Source organism: Bos grunniens, chromosome 16, assembly GCF_055505025.1.
Source record: "Bos grunniens cultivar Pamir isolate PY7600 chromosome 16, Bosgru_T2T1.0, whole genome shotgun sequence".
In the NCBI taxonomy this organism is placed as follows: domain Eukaryota; kingdom Metazoa; phylum Chordata; class Mammalia; order Artiodactyla; family Bovidae; genus Bos; species Bos grunniens.
The window spans coordinates 78,459,146-78,473,919 of NC_141180.1; the positions used below are offsets into that span (position 1 = coordinate 78,459,146).

Below are 14,774 nucleotides of genomic sequence, written 5' to 3' on the forward strand. Positions count from 1 at the left end.
ACCCCTCAGCCCCTGGACAAGTCTGGCTTTTCTTCCCCACTCTCTTATCTGCAGCAGGGATGGCAGAAGGTGGCCAGAGGCAAGAACTGGCAGGCCCCCGTGTAAGCCGTGATACTGGGGGAAACCAGAGAGCTTTCCTGACTCCAGGTATGGCCCAAGGCCCGGACCTCTCCAGGGCCCGCTTTCCCGCATTCGTGTGTGCCATGTGGATACTTCATTTCCTATGAGAGCCTTTCTGTGAGTATCTTCCAAGTGGGAGATACTGTATCAGGAGCACACCTCAAGGGGAGGACTGTGCAGCCAAGGTACCCTGTACTATCCTGGCAACACCCATTCTCTTAGGATGTTGCACCCAGGCCCCGTCCTGGAAGGAGACGTGAAGACGTGAGGGGTGCCTCTACTCAGTCACCCACAGAACTCAGGTCCACTAGGACTCCCAAAAACAGTGGGTAAGTCAACCAAACAAGGAGCTGGCTTCCTGCGCTCTCAGGGGATGTACTAAATGAAACTGGAAACTAGGGGTGGGAGCGTTGAGGGTGGGGATGAAGACCTTCACTGATTTGGGGGGAGAGATTTTCTTCATTTCAAAGGAACTGCCTCCTCCAGCCTCTGGATCTCAATGGAATCGCTCTCAGAATGACCTAATATTAATCCAGGTTTCCATGGACAACAAATGAAAGGGTGTTCCAGTACAATAAATGGCCAGGAGCAGCTTTTCAAGCCCCAAATTTTAGAGTAAGAGGCAGAGAAATTCTAAGATATCTGTTTTATGTAAAGAAACGTAGAGACTCTCTCTCTCTGAGAAAATATCATATCACTACTTTTAAATGTGCAGAGGGCTTGAATTCCTAGAAGAATACATATTAACACATCTCACAGATAAGTCATGTCATACTTAAAGCAACAAGCAGGAAATATTTGTAACACGTGTATTCTCCCTTTCTATCATGAAAAGCACAAGTACTAATGTACAAGCTTCTAATGGCTGAGAAGGACTGTATTTTCTATATGAACATATTAAGAGAGATAAAGCCCAGCAAAATAAAGCAATTTAAAGTGAATCAGAAAGAAAAACCAGGAGTTCTGACTTGCGGTAAAGATCCTTCCTGAAAAGTCACTTTTTCCTCCCTTACAACAAGGAAGAGAAAGTTCACAGAGGGAAAAGAAAAGAATTACTGTGACCCTGGAAATTTCCCTGTTGCTACAAGGTGCTCCGGCCCAGAAGTGAGCTTGTGGTCGGGGTACTTACTGACGCAGGCCATCAGGTCGTGGAAGATGTCCTTGGGGAAGAGCGGGTGTTCCAGCCCCCGGAAGTACAGCTTCAGGACGCCGGCTATGGAGTCCATGTCGTGGTCATTCTGGTCCCCAGCCAGGGGGTCCTCTCCTGAGGGTGAGAAGCCCCCAAAAAGGAGAGAGAGTGAGAGGGGTAAAAACACGCAGGATGAAGCAGAGCTGGTAGGGAAGCAGTGCCCTGTTCAAGCTTTCACTGAAGTCCCTCAGCTCTCCGCTCAGCATGGTGGCCTTGAGCAGGGCAACCAGGAACTAGAAAAAGCAAAGGCTGCTCAGGCTCAGGGGCCCTGGGGTCAGAGCAGGGGCACAGGCGACCATTAACGTGAATCTGCGTGTGCCAGACTAGCTCAGGGACGTTCCCTATGGGCCAGGGAAGGGACACGGCAACCGGCTCTCTCCTAAGCATCATGAAAGCAGGCCAGGCTGGGACTGAGCCCAGAGGGGAGGGAGACGAGGCCAGGGAGGCCAGCCCCTCCGACTAGCTCTCCTCCTTCTCAGCCTGCAACTAAGCACACCTCCTTGCAAGAGACCGATCATGCTGGCGCTCCCCATGGAAAATTTCCTATCAGACGTAATTAGATTTAATGGTAGGACCAACCTCAAATTGAAACTATATATTCCATTACAGGCATGGAAATTGCCAAAGCTTGCCCACTACCTTAAGAGCCCACAAGATAATAAATGGGCTACGTGAACAGGCATTTCTGCTCTGCCACCAAGGTTCCAGGTAGAGCCGCAAACTGCCCAGATATCACGGTTAGCTTCTTGGGTTTGGGTGGAGTGTCCGCAGGAGAGAGGCGGGAAGAGAGGGGCTGGGAAGGGGGGAACTGGGACGTCCCCGGCGTCTCCCTGCACATCTGGGAGGGTGGGTGGGGAGGATGTCTACAGAGGGAAGGGGCTGGGCTGAAGAGGGAGGCACGCTGGCTTGTTGACTCTGGGTACCTCTCAGGGAAGAAAGGGTGGAGCCACTACCCCAGGGGACTGGAAAATGTCTGGCCTTATCTTTAAGGCTGTTTCCTCACCTCTCTCAAAGGCGTTTTTGATGTCATTCACTTCCACCTGGGATCCTGACACCCGGAAAATTCCTTCATGCTGTAGCCCTAGAAAGACAGGGAACAGTGATCAAGGAGACAAAAAAGCAAATTCACAACCACAGCACCAAGCTCAGCTGAGTGTCCATCTCCCTCAGCCAGTGTGTATTTAAGCATCCTGTCTCTTTTCTTCAGGCCAGAGGAGAAAGCCTATACAGGGATGGTGGAGAGGTCACTGCAATGAATGTGAGGTATTGGCCAAAAGAAAGCACCGAGTCAGAGACTTCAAAGGAAGAGTAGTCTATGCCATTTCTGATTCTGACCAAGTCTGTGCAGCAGGTTCCTTTTCCAGCCTCTGCCCCTCTGTCCCTCCCACAAAGTGGAGAGGTGATTTCTGTCACCTCTTTATCCCCAGGATCAGGGATGTGATCCAGCAGCACGGCAGGCAAGTCATTAGACACGAGCAGAGCTTCCCGAGGTGTGGGACCGTGATTAGTACCTCAGCCATCCTGACACTGTTCAGCTGTTCTAGGCCACAGTGCTCTCACTACTTATGGAAAAGGGAGGACATATATTGGTACAGCCACAATGGAGAACAGTGTGGAGTTTCCTTAAAAAAAACTAAAAATAGAACTACCATACGATCCAGCAATCCCACTCCTGGGCATATATCCCATTCCTGGGCATATATTCCCAAAAAACCATAATTCAAAAAGATACATGCGTCTTAATGCTCACTGCAGCACTATTTATAACAGCCAAGACATTGAAGCAACTTAAATGTCCATCAGCAGAGGAATGGATAAAGAAGATGTGGTATAAAAGGATGAACTAATGCTATTTTCAGCAACATGGATAAACCTAGAGGTTATCACACTAAGTTAACTCGGACAGAAAAAGACAATTATCATATGTTATCACTTACATGTGGAGCCTAAAAAACGGGCACAAATGAACTTATATATAAAACAGAGACTCAGACTTCAAAAACAAACTTATGGGGACCAAAGGGGAAGGTGGGGGGAGGGATAAGTTAGGAGGTTGGGATTAACATATATATACTGTTAGAGATAGTCAACAAGGACCCACTGTGCAGCACAGGGAACTCTACTCAATATTCTGTAATAACCTACATGGGAAAAGCATCTGAAAAAGAACAGGTATGTGTATATATGTAACTAAATCACGCTGCTGTACACCTGAAAGCAAGACCCTGCTGTAAATCAGAGAAGTTAAAAAGACAAGCGATCAGTCCACAGCGAGTATCACAGGCGCTGTGCCAGCCACTGGTCCTGCACTGCAGCCTGACCCTACAGGCAGCACTCCTGAGTGCCACCCTGGAATAGCGTGCACAAAAACTGTCTTTTTGAAGCTTGTTGCAGTAAAACTAATCATGGACAATTAACATGCGTGGTGACTGCTCATGTGCTTATAGGCTCACAAGGCAGGGGTTACCAGAAGAGAGGACTGAGAAGTGATGACCCGCCTGACTATATAGACGACAAGAACCAGAGTCAGGACACAAAACTAGGCCTTCTGGCTGCAATCATGTACTCACTCCTTAACACCAGGCTTGTGGGGCCTACTGGAGTTAAAGTGCAGGGGGGTCTCATGTGTCAGTCTGGACATGTCTCATGTGACAGTACGGACATGGCTCATCGAGAGCCCCACACATGCAACTCAAAACTAGAGGGGTGGATCCAGGAAGCATGAGCCCTGGGGCTGCACTGAAGTAGCGTCTTTCCTCGTATCAGCTCTGTCTAGTTTTTCTCACGAGCCCTGTGGCTCAATTTTATTAAAGTCCTGCTCTTACTGCATGATCTACTGAAACTTTCAAATATCAAACACATTTCTTTTTTGGAAAACAAAAGAGAATAATGTTACATTTTTCCCACTATTTTGGGACTCCCCTCTTGAGGAGGGAGGGTGAATGAATTCTATCTACTTTGAAGTAAACTACACTGGCCAGGATTAAATTCTGAATCCAACTGAAGCAACAGTAAGAAGTAAGCACAGAGAATTTCATTATTTCGTGTGTAATAGGACTGAAGTTGTCTGTTACTGTAGGGGACTTTCCAGACTATCCCTCACAGAATCAGAATGGCAGGCAAAGTCAGGACCCCAAAGTAACAGTACCGTATTACAGTAGTTACCAATGGGGAGTAACAGCCAGATAATGCTGTGTAGACACAGAACATGAACAGTAAGTTTCTGACAGAAACAGTCACATACTCAGTGACTTGTCAAAACCACGGTAAAATATAAGGAACTGTCATCTCAGGGACCAGGCTGTTCAGTGTCATTGGAGGAGCCAACAGCTTGCTGACAGAGGATCGCCTCGGCACGTTTTGATAGATTAGACATCAAGGACAGGCCAATTTGGTGCCCAAGCCCAGGGCCAGAAGAAATCATGGGACAGCTGACTGAAAACCAGGCAGGAGGCCTGAGATACACTGAGGTTCCTTTCAGTCTGGTTTCCACGTCCCCTTGAGAACCCCAGCTTCAGAAGCGCCAATGTGTGTTCCTGCTCAACAGACAGAATCTTTAGATGATGATTCTGAAAGTAGGAACATTAATAAATGGTGGGTTTCCAGAAAGAGAAGGGGAAAAGCAGTTGGCTTTTTATGATAATGCAGGTAAGACCTCACATCCCTCAGATGACACCTGCATGACCGTTCTCGTTTTTCCTTAGTGCTGACTATCATAAAAGCATAAAGCCAGTCAGATTTGGGTAAGTTATTTGGAAATAGCACAAAACCTTCCATTTTCAGCTGGATCTAGCTGTCGCCAAGAGTTGCTCTCCTACAGAAGTCTCGAAATGACTGCTACACCAGCTTCTGCTCACGTGACTCTGCTCCCTTCCTCATGAAAATGGTGGGGTTTTCCCATCCTGAGTGAGTCTCAATTGTTCCTCACATCCCTTCCTTTCTTTTAAGTCTTCCTAGATCACCCCGACCTACCACTTACAGGCAAGCCTCAGTTTTCCCATCTATATAATGGGGACTAGAACGAATGTGGCCTTCCCTGGTGGCACTAGTGGTAAAGAACCCACCTGGCAACTGCAGGAGACATAAGAGACGCAGGTTCCATACCTGGGCCGGGAAGATCCCCTGGAGGAGGGCATGACAACCTACTCCCGTATTCTTGCCTGGAGAATCCCATGGACAGGGGAACCTGGCGGGCTATGGTCCATAGGGTTGCAAAGAGTTGGCACGACTGAAGCAACTTAGCATGCATGCACGCAGAATATAGTTGATGTTGTTTAGTCACTAAGTTGTTCCAACCCTTTTCCGACCCCATGGACCATGGCCTGCCAGGTTCCTCTGCCCATGGGATTCTCCAGGCAAGAACATGGGAGCGGGTTGCCATGCCCTCCTCCAGGGGATCTTCCTGATCCAGGCACTGAACCCACGTCTCCTGCATTGGCAGGCAGATTCTTTATCACTGACCCACCAGGGAGGCTCACTAGCACCTCCCAGGGAACATGAAGATAGTAAGGATGTGCAAATTTTGGCAACTGGTAGACCATAGATGTTTTGGGGGCTAACAAAAGTTATGGACCTTATCCCCACTAAATGTACATGTACAAATATTACACATCATGTTTAGGGAGTTCAGTAATACCATAAATCCCTATTTAGGGGGAAATGATTCAATTTTCTGAACAACAGTTATTTTTTGGCTACACCGCAAGGCTTTTGGGATTTTAGTTTCTCAACCAGGGACTGAACTTGTGCCCCTCGAGTGGAGGCGTGGAGTCCCCGTCACTGGACCACCAGGGAACTTGTTCCATCTTATAAAATGGCTTCAGAATTGCTAGTTCTAGCTCACTACCCTGTGACAAAAAAAATTACCAACTACTGTGCATTGTTTGTTTACAGTTCTTGTTATCAAAATACTGCTTTTCAAAGATATTTAGATTATTTTCTTCCTCATCTCCTCAGTGTTATTCATTTGCAACACAGTTAGGTTTATTTGTTACTGTTTGGATTCCATTTGGGGTTTTACCCACATCCTTGCTTTATATATTTGTTTATCTTTTGAGTATGGAAAACACCCATGTAGTTTTAAAAGTCAAAACTGCACAAAAAGCAACAGTCAGAGAAATGTCACTTCAACCCCATGTCCCATCCTCACCCTTTTCCACCCATCTGTGCAGATGATCAGTTAAATATTAGTTTTTGGATTCATCCTTCCTGTATGTCTTCTTGCGGAAGTGAGAAGACACGTTATATTCTTACGCCCTCTTCTTTCTCACCTGAAAGGCAACATGCAAGAGACGCTCTTCTGCACTTTGCTTTTTTCGACTTGACAACATATCCTGGCAAGCTCTCCAGGTCATTTCACGGAACTCTTCCTCATTGTTGTTATTATTTTTGTAGCTGCACAGTTTCCCACTGTGTGGATATACCATCAGTTCAGTTCAGTCACTCAGTCGTGTCCAGCTCTTTGTGGCCCCATGGACTGCAGCATGCCAGGCCTCCCTGTCCATCGCCAGTTCATGGAGCCTACTCAAACTCACGTCCATCACGTTGGTGATGCCATCCAACCATCTCATCCTTTGTTGTCCCCTCCTCCTCCCACCTTCCATCTTTCCCAGCATCAGGTCTTTTCCAATGAGTTGGTTCTTCACATCAGGTGGCCAAAGTATTGGAGTTTCAGCTTCAATATCAGTCCTTCCAATGAATATTCAGGACTGATTTCCTTTAGGATGGACTGGTTGGATTTCCTTGCAGTCCAAGGGACTCTCAAGAGTCTTGTCCAACACCACCAAAAGCATCAATTCTTTGGCACTCAGCTTTCTTTGTAGTCCAACTCTCACATCCATATATGACTACTGTAAAAACCATAGCTTTGACTAGGTGGACCTTTGTTGGTAAAGTAATGTCTCTGCTTTTCAATATGCTGTCTAGGTTGGTCAGAGCTTTTCTTCCAAGGAGCATTCATCTTTTAATTTCATGGCTACAGTCACCATCTGCAGTGATTTTGGAGCCAAGAAAATAAAGTCTCTCACTGTTTCCAATGTTTCCCTACCTATTTGCCATGAAGTGATGACACCAGATGCCATGATCTTGATTTTCTGAATGTTGAGCTTTAAGCCAACTTTTTCACTCTCCTCTTTCACTTTCATCAAGAGAATCTTTAGTTCTTCACTTTTTGCCATAAGGGTGGTGTCATCTGCATATCTGAGGTTGTTGATGTTTCTCCTGGCAATCTTGATTCCAGCTTGTGCTTCATCCAGCCCAGCATTTCTCAAGATGTACTTTGCATATAAGTTAAATAAGCAGGGTGACAATATACAGCCTTGACGTACTCCTTTTCCTATTGGAACCAGTCTGTTGTTCCATGTGCAGTTCTAACTGTTGTTTCTTGACCTGCATACAGATTTCTCAGGAGGCAGGTCAGGTGGTCTGGTTCCTTTTTCTTTTCTAAATCCAGCTTGAACATTGGAATTCATGGTTCATGTACTGTTGAAGCCTGGCTTGGAGAATTTTGAGCATTATTTTGCTAGCATCTGAGATGAGTGCAATTGTGCGGTAGTTTGAGCATTCTTTGGCATTGCCTTTCTTTGGGATTGGAGTGAAAACTGACCTTTTCCAGTCCTGTGGCCACTGCTGAATTTACAGATTTGCTGGCATATTGAGTTCAGCACTTTCACAGCATCATCTTTTAGGATTTGAAATAGCTCAACTGGAATTCCATCACCTCCACTAGCTTTGTTTGTAGTGATGCTTCCTAAGGACCACTTAACTTCACATTCCAGGATGTCTGGCTCTAGGTGAATGATCACACCATCGTGGTTATCTAGGTCATGAAGATCTTTTTTTTACAGTTCTTCTGTGTATTCTCTTCTTAATATCATCTGCTTCTGTTAGGTCCATACCATTTCTGTCCTTTATTGTGCTCATCTTTGCATGAAAAATTCCCTTGGTATCTCTAATTTTCTTGAAGAGATCTCGTCTTTCCCATTCTATTGTTTTCCTCTATTTCTTTGCATTGATTGCTGAGGAAGGCCTTCTTATCTCTCCTTGCTATTCTTTGGAACTCTGCATTCAGATGGGTTTATCTTTCCTTTTCTCCTTTGCCTTTAACTTCTCTTCTTTTCTCAGCTATTTGTAAGGCCTCATCAGACAACCATTTTGCCTTTTTGCATTTCTTTTTCTCGGGGATGGTCTTGATCCCTGCCTCCTGTACAATGTCACGAACCTCCGTCCACAGTTCTTCAGGCACTCTGTCTATCAGATATACCATAGTTTATTCTTTATTCATCCAGTGTGGTATTTAGGTTGTTTCTAATATTTTGCAATTACAAACGATACTGCAATAAATCACCTTGTGCACATGTATTTCTGTATTTTGGAGGTGTATCTTCATGCTAAATTCCTAGAAGGGCTGTTGGTTCAGAAAACCAGCACACAAGTCGTTTTGTTTGATGCTGCTGAGTCCCCCCTTCAGAAGGGTCGTACCGGTTCTCATTCCCATCAGCAGCATGGGAGCAGGCCTGGTTCTCCAGAGCTTCACCACAGAAATGTGCCAAGTTCTGGCTTCCACATGGACTGTGCCTGTATGGGGGCAGGGACAGTCAAGCCATGGCACCCAGAACGCATCACTTGTCAACAACTCCACAGCTGATGCCCGGGGCGGGTGACCGCCATGTCTTCCCTGCTGCAGCAGCCTCCTGTTTCTTCCTATAGTCTTAGCTCTACACAGCAGCCTGTGACCCTTCAGAAAGATCATTCCCTGTTCCTAATTCTTCAACAGCTTCCCAGCTCACTTAGAACAAAACCCAGACAGCTACCTTAGCTGCTGAAACCCTAAGAGTCTGGGCTCTGGCTTCATCTCCTGCCACTCTCCTCTCCACTCACTGCCCCAGCCTCACTGGCATCCTGCATGCTTGCTTGTGTGTGCCAAGGACCTCTGCCTTTGGTGTTCCTTCTCCCCAGATACCCGCGCGGCCCCTCCCTCACTTCCTTCAGGGCTGCTCAGGTGTCACTCTAGGTGACCTACGGGTTTCCCTGAACAACCCGCCTAGAACAGTATCCCCGCTCCATCCTCCACCTCCTCCCCTTGTTTTACTTTTCTTCATGACCCTCACCAACACCTGACATATATAAGGCTCATGAGGACAGGATCTTTTTTTGGTATACAATGAGCAGTCAATAAGTATACAGATTGTCCTTGACATACAATGGTTTGACTCACAACTTTCTGACTTTCTGATGGTATAAAAGTGATACACACTCAGTAGAAAACTGACTGATCTTTTCTTGGCTACTCATACGTGGTGCAGGACTCTGTCGTGATGCTGGGCAGCAGTCATGGGCCTCAGCTTCCAGCCATGCGAACACAAGCGTAAACAACCAGTACACTTACAGTCATCCTGCACCCAGACAGCCATTCTGTTCTTCACTCTCAGTACAGTATTCGATAAATTACATGAGACACTCAACACTTAATTATAAAACTGGCTTGATAAATAGTTGCTGATTGTTCAATAGCTCTATATAACGGTGTTGCTGCTGCTGCTAAGTCGCTTCAGTCATGTCCGACTCTGTGCGACCCCATAGATGGTAGCCCACCAGGCTCCCCCGTCCCTGGGGTTCTCCAGGCAAGAACACTGGAATGGGTTGCCAGTTCCTTCTCCAATGCATGAAAGTGAAAAGTGAAGTCGCTCAGTCATGTCCGACTCTTCGTGACCCTATGGACTGCAGCCCACCAGGCTCCTCCGTCCACGGGATTTTCCAGGCAAGAGTACTTCTAGTGAATGGAGATATGATGAAAAAACTGTAGCTGATTAGAATAGGATAAGTCATAAGCATGCTAAAATAATTACTACTCTAAAAACAAACCCAGGCAAGGTCCCAGTTCATTGGGAAAGAGGAAGGGGAGGAAGGGAGAGAGAATGGTTGCTTCTGAATCAAGAGAAGTGATCATCTACATACTTCCTTAGCTCCAAGAAGGTCATTCTGTTAGTGTTCGTATAACTAGTCAGCAGAGCATCTGAAAACAACTTCTGATAGCCAGTTCCTAGAAACCTTCATGGCGCTTGCTCAGATATCTGTGCTTTCTAAACACTCTTACACTTGGAAGACTGGTTCTCTGGTAATTCATTTCTTTCCCTAAATCCTGTCCAACCAGCCTAGGAGCTGGTGAGGAATGGAGTTTATGAGACTCAGCTTCGTCCAAGCAGAAGACGGTGTGATCTGACTTAGGCTGAGAAGGAGTCAGCCCCTGCAGACTCTAAATGTTGGCTACAACTTTAGGGGCAGCGACTCACTGAGCTCTGGAGATGTCGTAACCAGTAAGACCAAACCAGAACAAAAACTGAATATTACCACAAGTCAATGCAATAGTATAAAAGGAGCTTGTTTTCAAAGCAGTCTGCTGCAGAAAGCCAACGTGACATAATGGTCCAGGCAGTGCAGGGGAGATAAGAACACAGGCAAAGACGGTGAGTGATGGCAAAACGAACATGACCACTTCGGGCCTGGATTTACCCACATGATAGCTATAACTTAAAACTCACTCTCAAGCTGGAAAAGGGAGTGTGTTAGTAGCTAAGGCACCTGGGGGTTAAAAACATAAGATACATTTCGCTCAGTGTTTAGGTGTGGCCATTCTGAGGTAGCAAACATTATGTGAACAAATAAGATTTTATTCCTTTTCTGAGAATGTCAGGATGGGAAGTCATTCTCTGTTCTCACTCTGCAAAGAATTCCTGGAAGTTCTTCCCAACTTTGCACAAATATGACAAGGCTGTAATCCTGCTTACCATGTCTGCTGATAAACCGGATACAGCTTTCTACCACCAGAGGAATTGCCTGGCTGGAATCCTGAAAAGCCAGAGAAACAGAGCATTAGAATCTTCAGAGATAGCCCAGGGTCAGAGAAAAAGGACCAAAACGGTGTGGAGCTTGTCTCAGCTGGATGAGAGGCCTGACCACAAGAAGCATCCAGCCTGTGCTCTGAGCCCCAGAGCACACACACAACCACCCGCTTGGAATGCCTCACACAGAAGTCTTGCATTCAGCATGTCCCATATTGAACTAGTCATCTTTTATTCCCAACCAGCTCCCCGCCCCTGGCCATACAATCAATCAATAGATACATATATCCTACCTCCTAAATGTCCCTTAAGTCTATTATTTCCTTCCATCTCTACTGCCACCAGCCCAGCCCAGCCCACCAGTATGACCACTCCTACCCCTGTCTACTACCAATCAGTGCTTCTTCCCTTATACGTGGTTAGTGATCTTTAAAAGTGCTGTGTGCTTAGCGGCTCAGTCGTGGCCGACTCTTTGCGACCCCATGGTCTGTAGCCCACCAGGCTCCTCTGTCCGTGGGATTTCCCGGGCAAGAATCCTGGAGTGGGTTGCCGTGCCCTCCTCCAGTGGATCTTCCCGACCCAGGGATCGAACCTGGGTCTCCCGTATTGCAGGTGCTTTAAAAGTGCACATTTCATCAGTTACTCTCCAGGCTAAACTCTTTCAAAGACCTCTCGTTATTTTCTGTACACAGCCTTGTGTGTCCAGGGTCGCATCTTATCCAGGTTTACCTCCTTCTGCTCCTCCCCCAACTCTGTTTTGGCCACACTGGCCCCTCTTCTGCTCCTCAGTAAGTCCTCCTTTGCTCATAGATTTGAGGGAGTCATTCCTGCTGCTGGAAGCTCTCCTCACCCTGGACCCCCACCCACAGGGTCTCAGGGAAAGTATTACCTCCTTAGGAGTGCTTTTTTAGACTCCCCATACGAGATCAAAGCCCCTCTCTATGGGGTCTCAGTACCTGTTACTTGGTACTCTCAGTACCTGTATTTGGCCTTCACACCCTGATTATGACTTAACTGTGTGGGTATAAATATTTGTTTGCATTTTGTCACCATTACAGTTCGAGTTCCACAGGGCAGCCCCTATGTCAATTGTTGGTGGCCAGTGCTGGCTAGGATGCTTTCACATAGCAGGTGTTCAATTAATATCAGTGGAAGGTAGCAGGATGAATCCGCAGGAGCATCAGGATGGGGATTTGTTTGGTATAAAAGGCAAGAAAGAAAAAACCAACTCTTGGACACAGTAGAGACTAACTGGTACTAAACTAAGGCCTCCCAGATATCCATCTTTGCTCTGCCATTATGCTGGACAACCCTGCCATATATTTAACTTCTCTGGGCCTTAACTTGATATCTACCAACTGGGGAGGGGTTGGTGGTGAGGAGAGTAATATTTCCTATTGGTATATAAACATAGTGCTTTGCATTTACAAAAGAATTTACAGAGGTGTTGGGTGATGTATTAAGTGGTTTAGACGGGCTGTTCCTGGTAGCAACCCTACTGGGCATGTATTAATACTATCCTCATTTGACAAATGAGGAAATGAAGGCTTAGCAAGGTGAAATAGCTGCTTATGGACATAGCTGGTAAGTACAGATGCCAGGATTCGAATCCGGGCAGTCTCCCCCTGAGACCAAACATCTGACTACCACCCATACTGCATCACAGGAGCTTGGCAAACATAGCCAGGTGTGAATACCAACTATTACAGAAAATCCGTAGGGTTTTCTAATGCCGCTAAATGCATTAATAACTCAGCTCTAAGGAAGAAAAGGATCAGGCAGAATGACTTTAAACCTAGCTAGAAAGGGTTTTGGGCCTCCCTGGTGGCTCAGTGGTAAAGCATTCCCCTGCAGGAGACCTGGGTTCGATCCCTGGTCGGGACGATCCACTGGAGAAGGACACGGCACCCACTTCAGTGTTCTTGCCTGGGAAATCCCATGGACAGAGGAGCCTGGCGGGCTACAGTCCATGAGGTCGAAAGAATCAGACACGAATGAAGGACTAAACAACACAACAGAAAGGGCTTCAGATGTTCAGGACAGAGACTAAGTTCTCCATTGGGGTGGGTCCTGTGACTTCTGTCCATTTAACAGGTTTGTTTGTACCCCTCTCCTGGCTCTGAATTTTCTACTGTAGCCATGAGTTTGGCTGCAATCAGGGAAGCAACTGGCTCTCATGAAGAAGCCAGGCTGACAGAAGAGCCTGCTCCCAAGTGTGCTGGGAACCCATGATGCTATCACAGGGAGTGGAGTGAGGCAAGGTGCAGCTGGAGTCAGGAAGGTCTCAGCGACCCAAATGCTCATCTCACGACCCCAGACCCGCCTGCTTCCTCCAGCCTTCCAGCTTCAGTAGCCAGGGTCTGCCTTCTTGTCGCCATCACTAATTATACCAGTCAGCCTAGGGTGATCTCAGAGGAAGAATTTTCATCGGCTTTTCCATACATGAAGAAAATGGGTTCCACTATAAAAAGCTCCCAAACCCCATTTTTTGGAGGTCTTTTCTATGTTTACAAACATTATTATACTTGTCATTTACCAATAGTAGCAGTGGTGATGAGGACAACGATGTGACCGTATGTAAAGTTTTTCTGGCCTTAAGTTTAAACATAATAAAGATCCTGAGGGAGGGAGGTCAGGCAGCACAGGTTCTGGGCTTCAGCGAGTTGTGTGAGTGCACAATCCTGCCTAGACTTGTGGGAGAAGGGACATCAATGGTAGTTAAAGGGAAGCGCGCAGGGTTGCAGAAAGCAGAGCACCAAAGATATTAAGCTGCGTGTCCGTGGCTACCAGTGGTACATCAGAAGCAGTTCAGAGGATAATAACCTCTTGCAGACAAAAGTGCACCAGAGGGGGCCTGTCCTACTGTGGAGGCATATTTTCCCCAGTCCCCACTGCTCCAGTGGAGCCTAAGAGTCCAGTGAAAACAAATACTGGACAAACTCATGAAGGCTTCAGACTCTCTTCTTGTAATGTTTCTGAAGTCTGAGTGAATTCACTTCCCCAGGACATGCCTGGTGAGGACTCTCACTTGGCCATCGATCATGCTGCACACAGCTGACTGCGCAGGGTCTCTGTGTGTTCCTGTTCAGTGCCTGTCTCTCCCTTTCTTCCTCTCCGCTTCCCTCCTCCAGTGTTAGAATCCATGTCAGTTTCATTCTTCTGATTATAGTCTTTTTGGTCATATAAGCCCAGGATTGGAAGGGGTCTTGAAGGATAACTGGGTCAAATCTCCATTCAATCAGAAGAAAGGAACTTTAAACCAAAAGTGGAGGGAGAAATGTAGCAAACACAACTTGGGAAAGATGGTAAAGCAGGGGCCCAGTGATTTGCAGGGGAAAACAATCAAGAAGGTGGCCAGAAATTGTCTAAATGTGCCACCGTTTGGCATAACTCCTCGCGCGTGGATTTCTCCAGGTACTGATCTTTGATACACTTGTCAGATTTCCACTTTCACCACGGGAGAAAACACTTGATTAGATGTCAGTAATAAGGAAAAAAGAGACATCAGCGTTCACATGTGGGGCTTCAGGGATTGTGAGGAATGGAGGGTCCCCCGTAAGAGAAGGAGAGAAGTAAGGAGAGGCGCTAAGGAACTGAAGATGTGGCTGGGAAGCTGAGGAGACAGA

The 14,774-nt window shown here is 46.6% G+C and overlaps 1 protein-coding gene across 19 annotated transcripts in view; it reads right to left on the bottom strand.

Annotated features, from left to right (window-relative positions):
* Positions 1–14,774, bottom strand: part of SRGAP2 (SLIT-ROBO Rho GTPase activating protein 2) — a 254,582-nt gene that overhangs the window by 26,643 nt on the left and 213,165 nt on the right. For all 19 annotated transcript variants that reach the window (XR_015142882.1, XR_015142879.1, XR_015142881.1 and 16 more), the window contains 3 exons: positions 11,095–11,155; positions 2,313–2,390; positions 1,250–1,384 (listed from right to left, as the gene is read on the bottom strand). Coding sequence is in view for 15 of the 19 variants with exons in the window: in XM_086342845.1 (XP_086198971.1) it covers positions 1,250–1,384; positions 2,313–2,390; positions 11,095–11,155 (274 nt within the window). In the remaining 4 variants the exon portion in view is untranslated. The remainder of the gene's footprint in view (positions 1–1,249; positions 1,385–2,312; positions 2,391–11,094; positions 11,156–14,774) is intronic.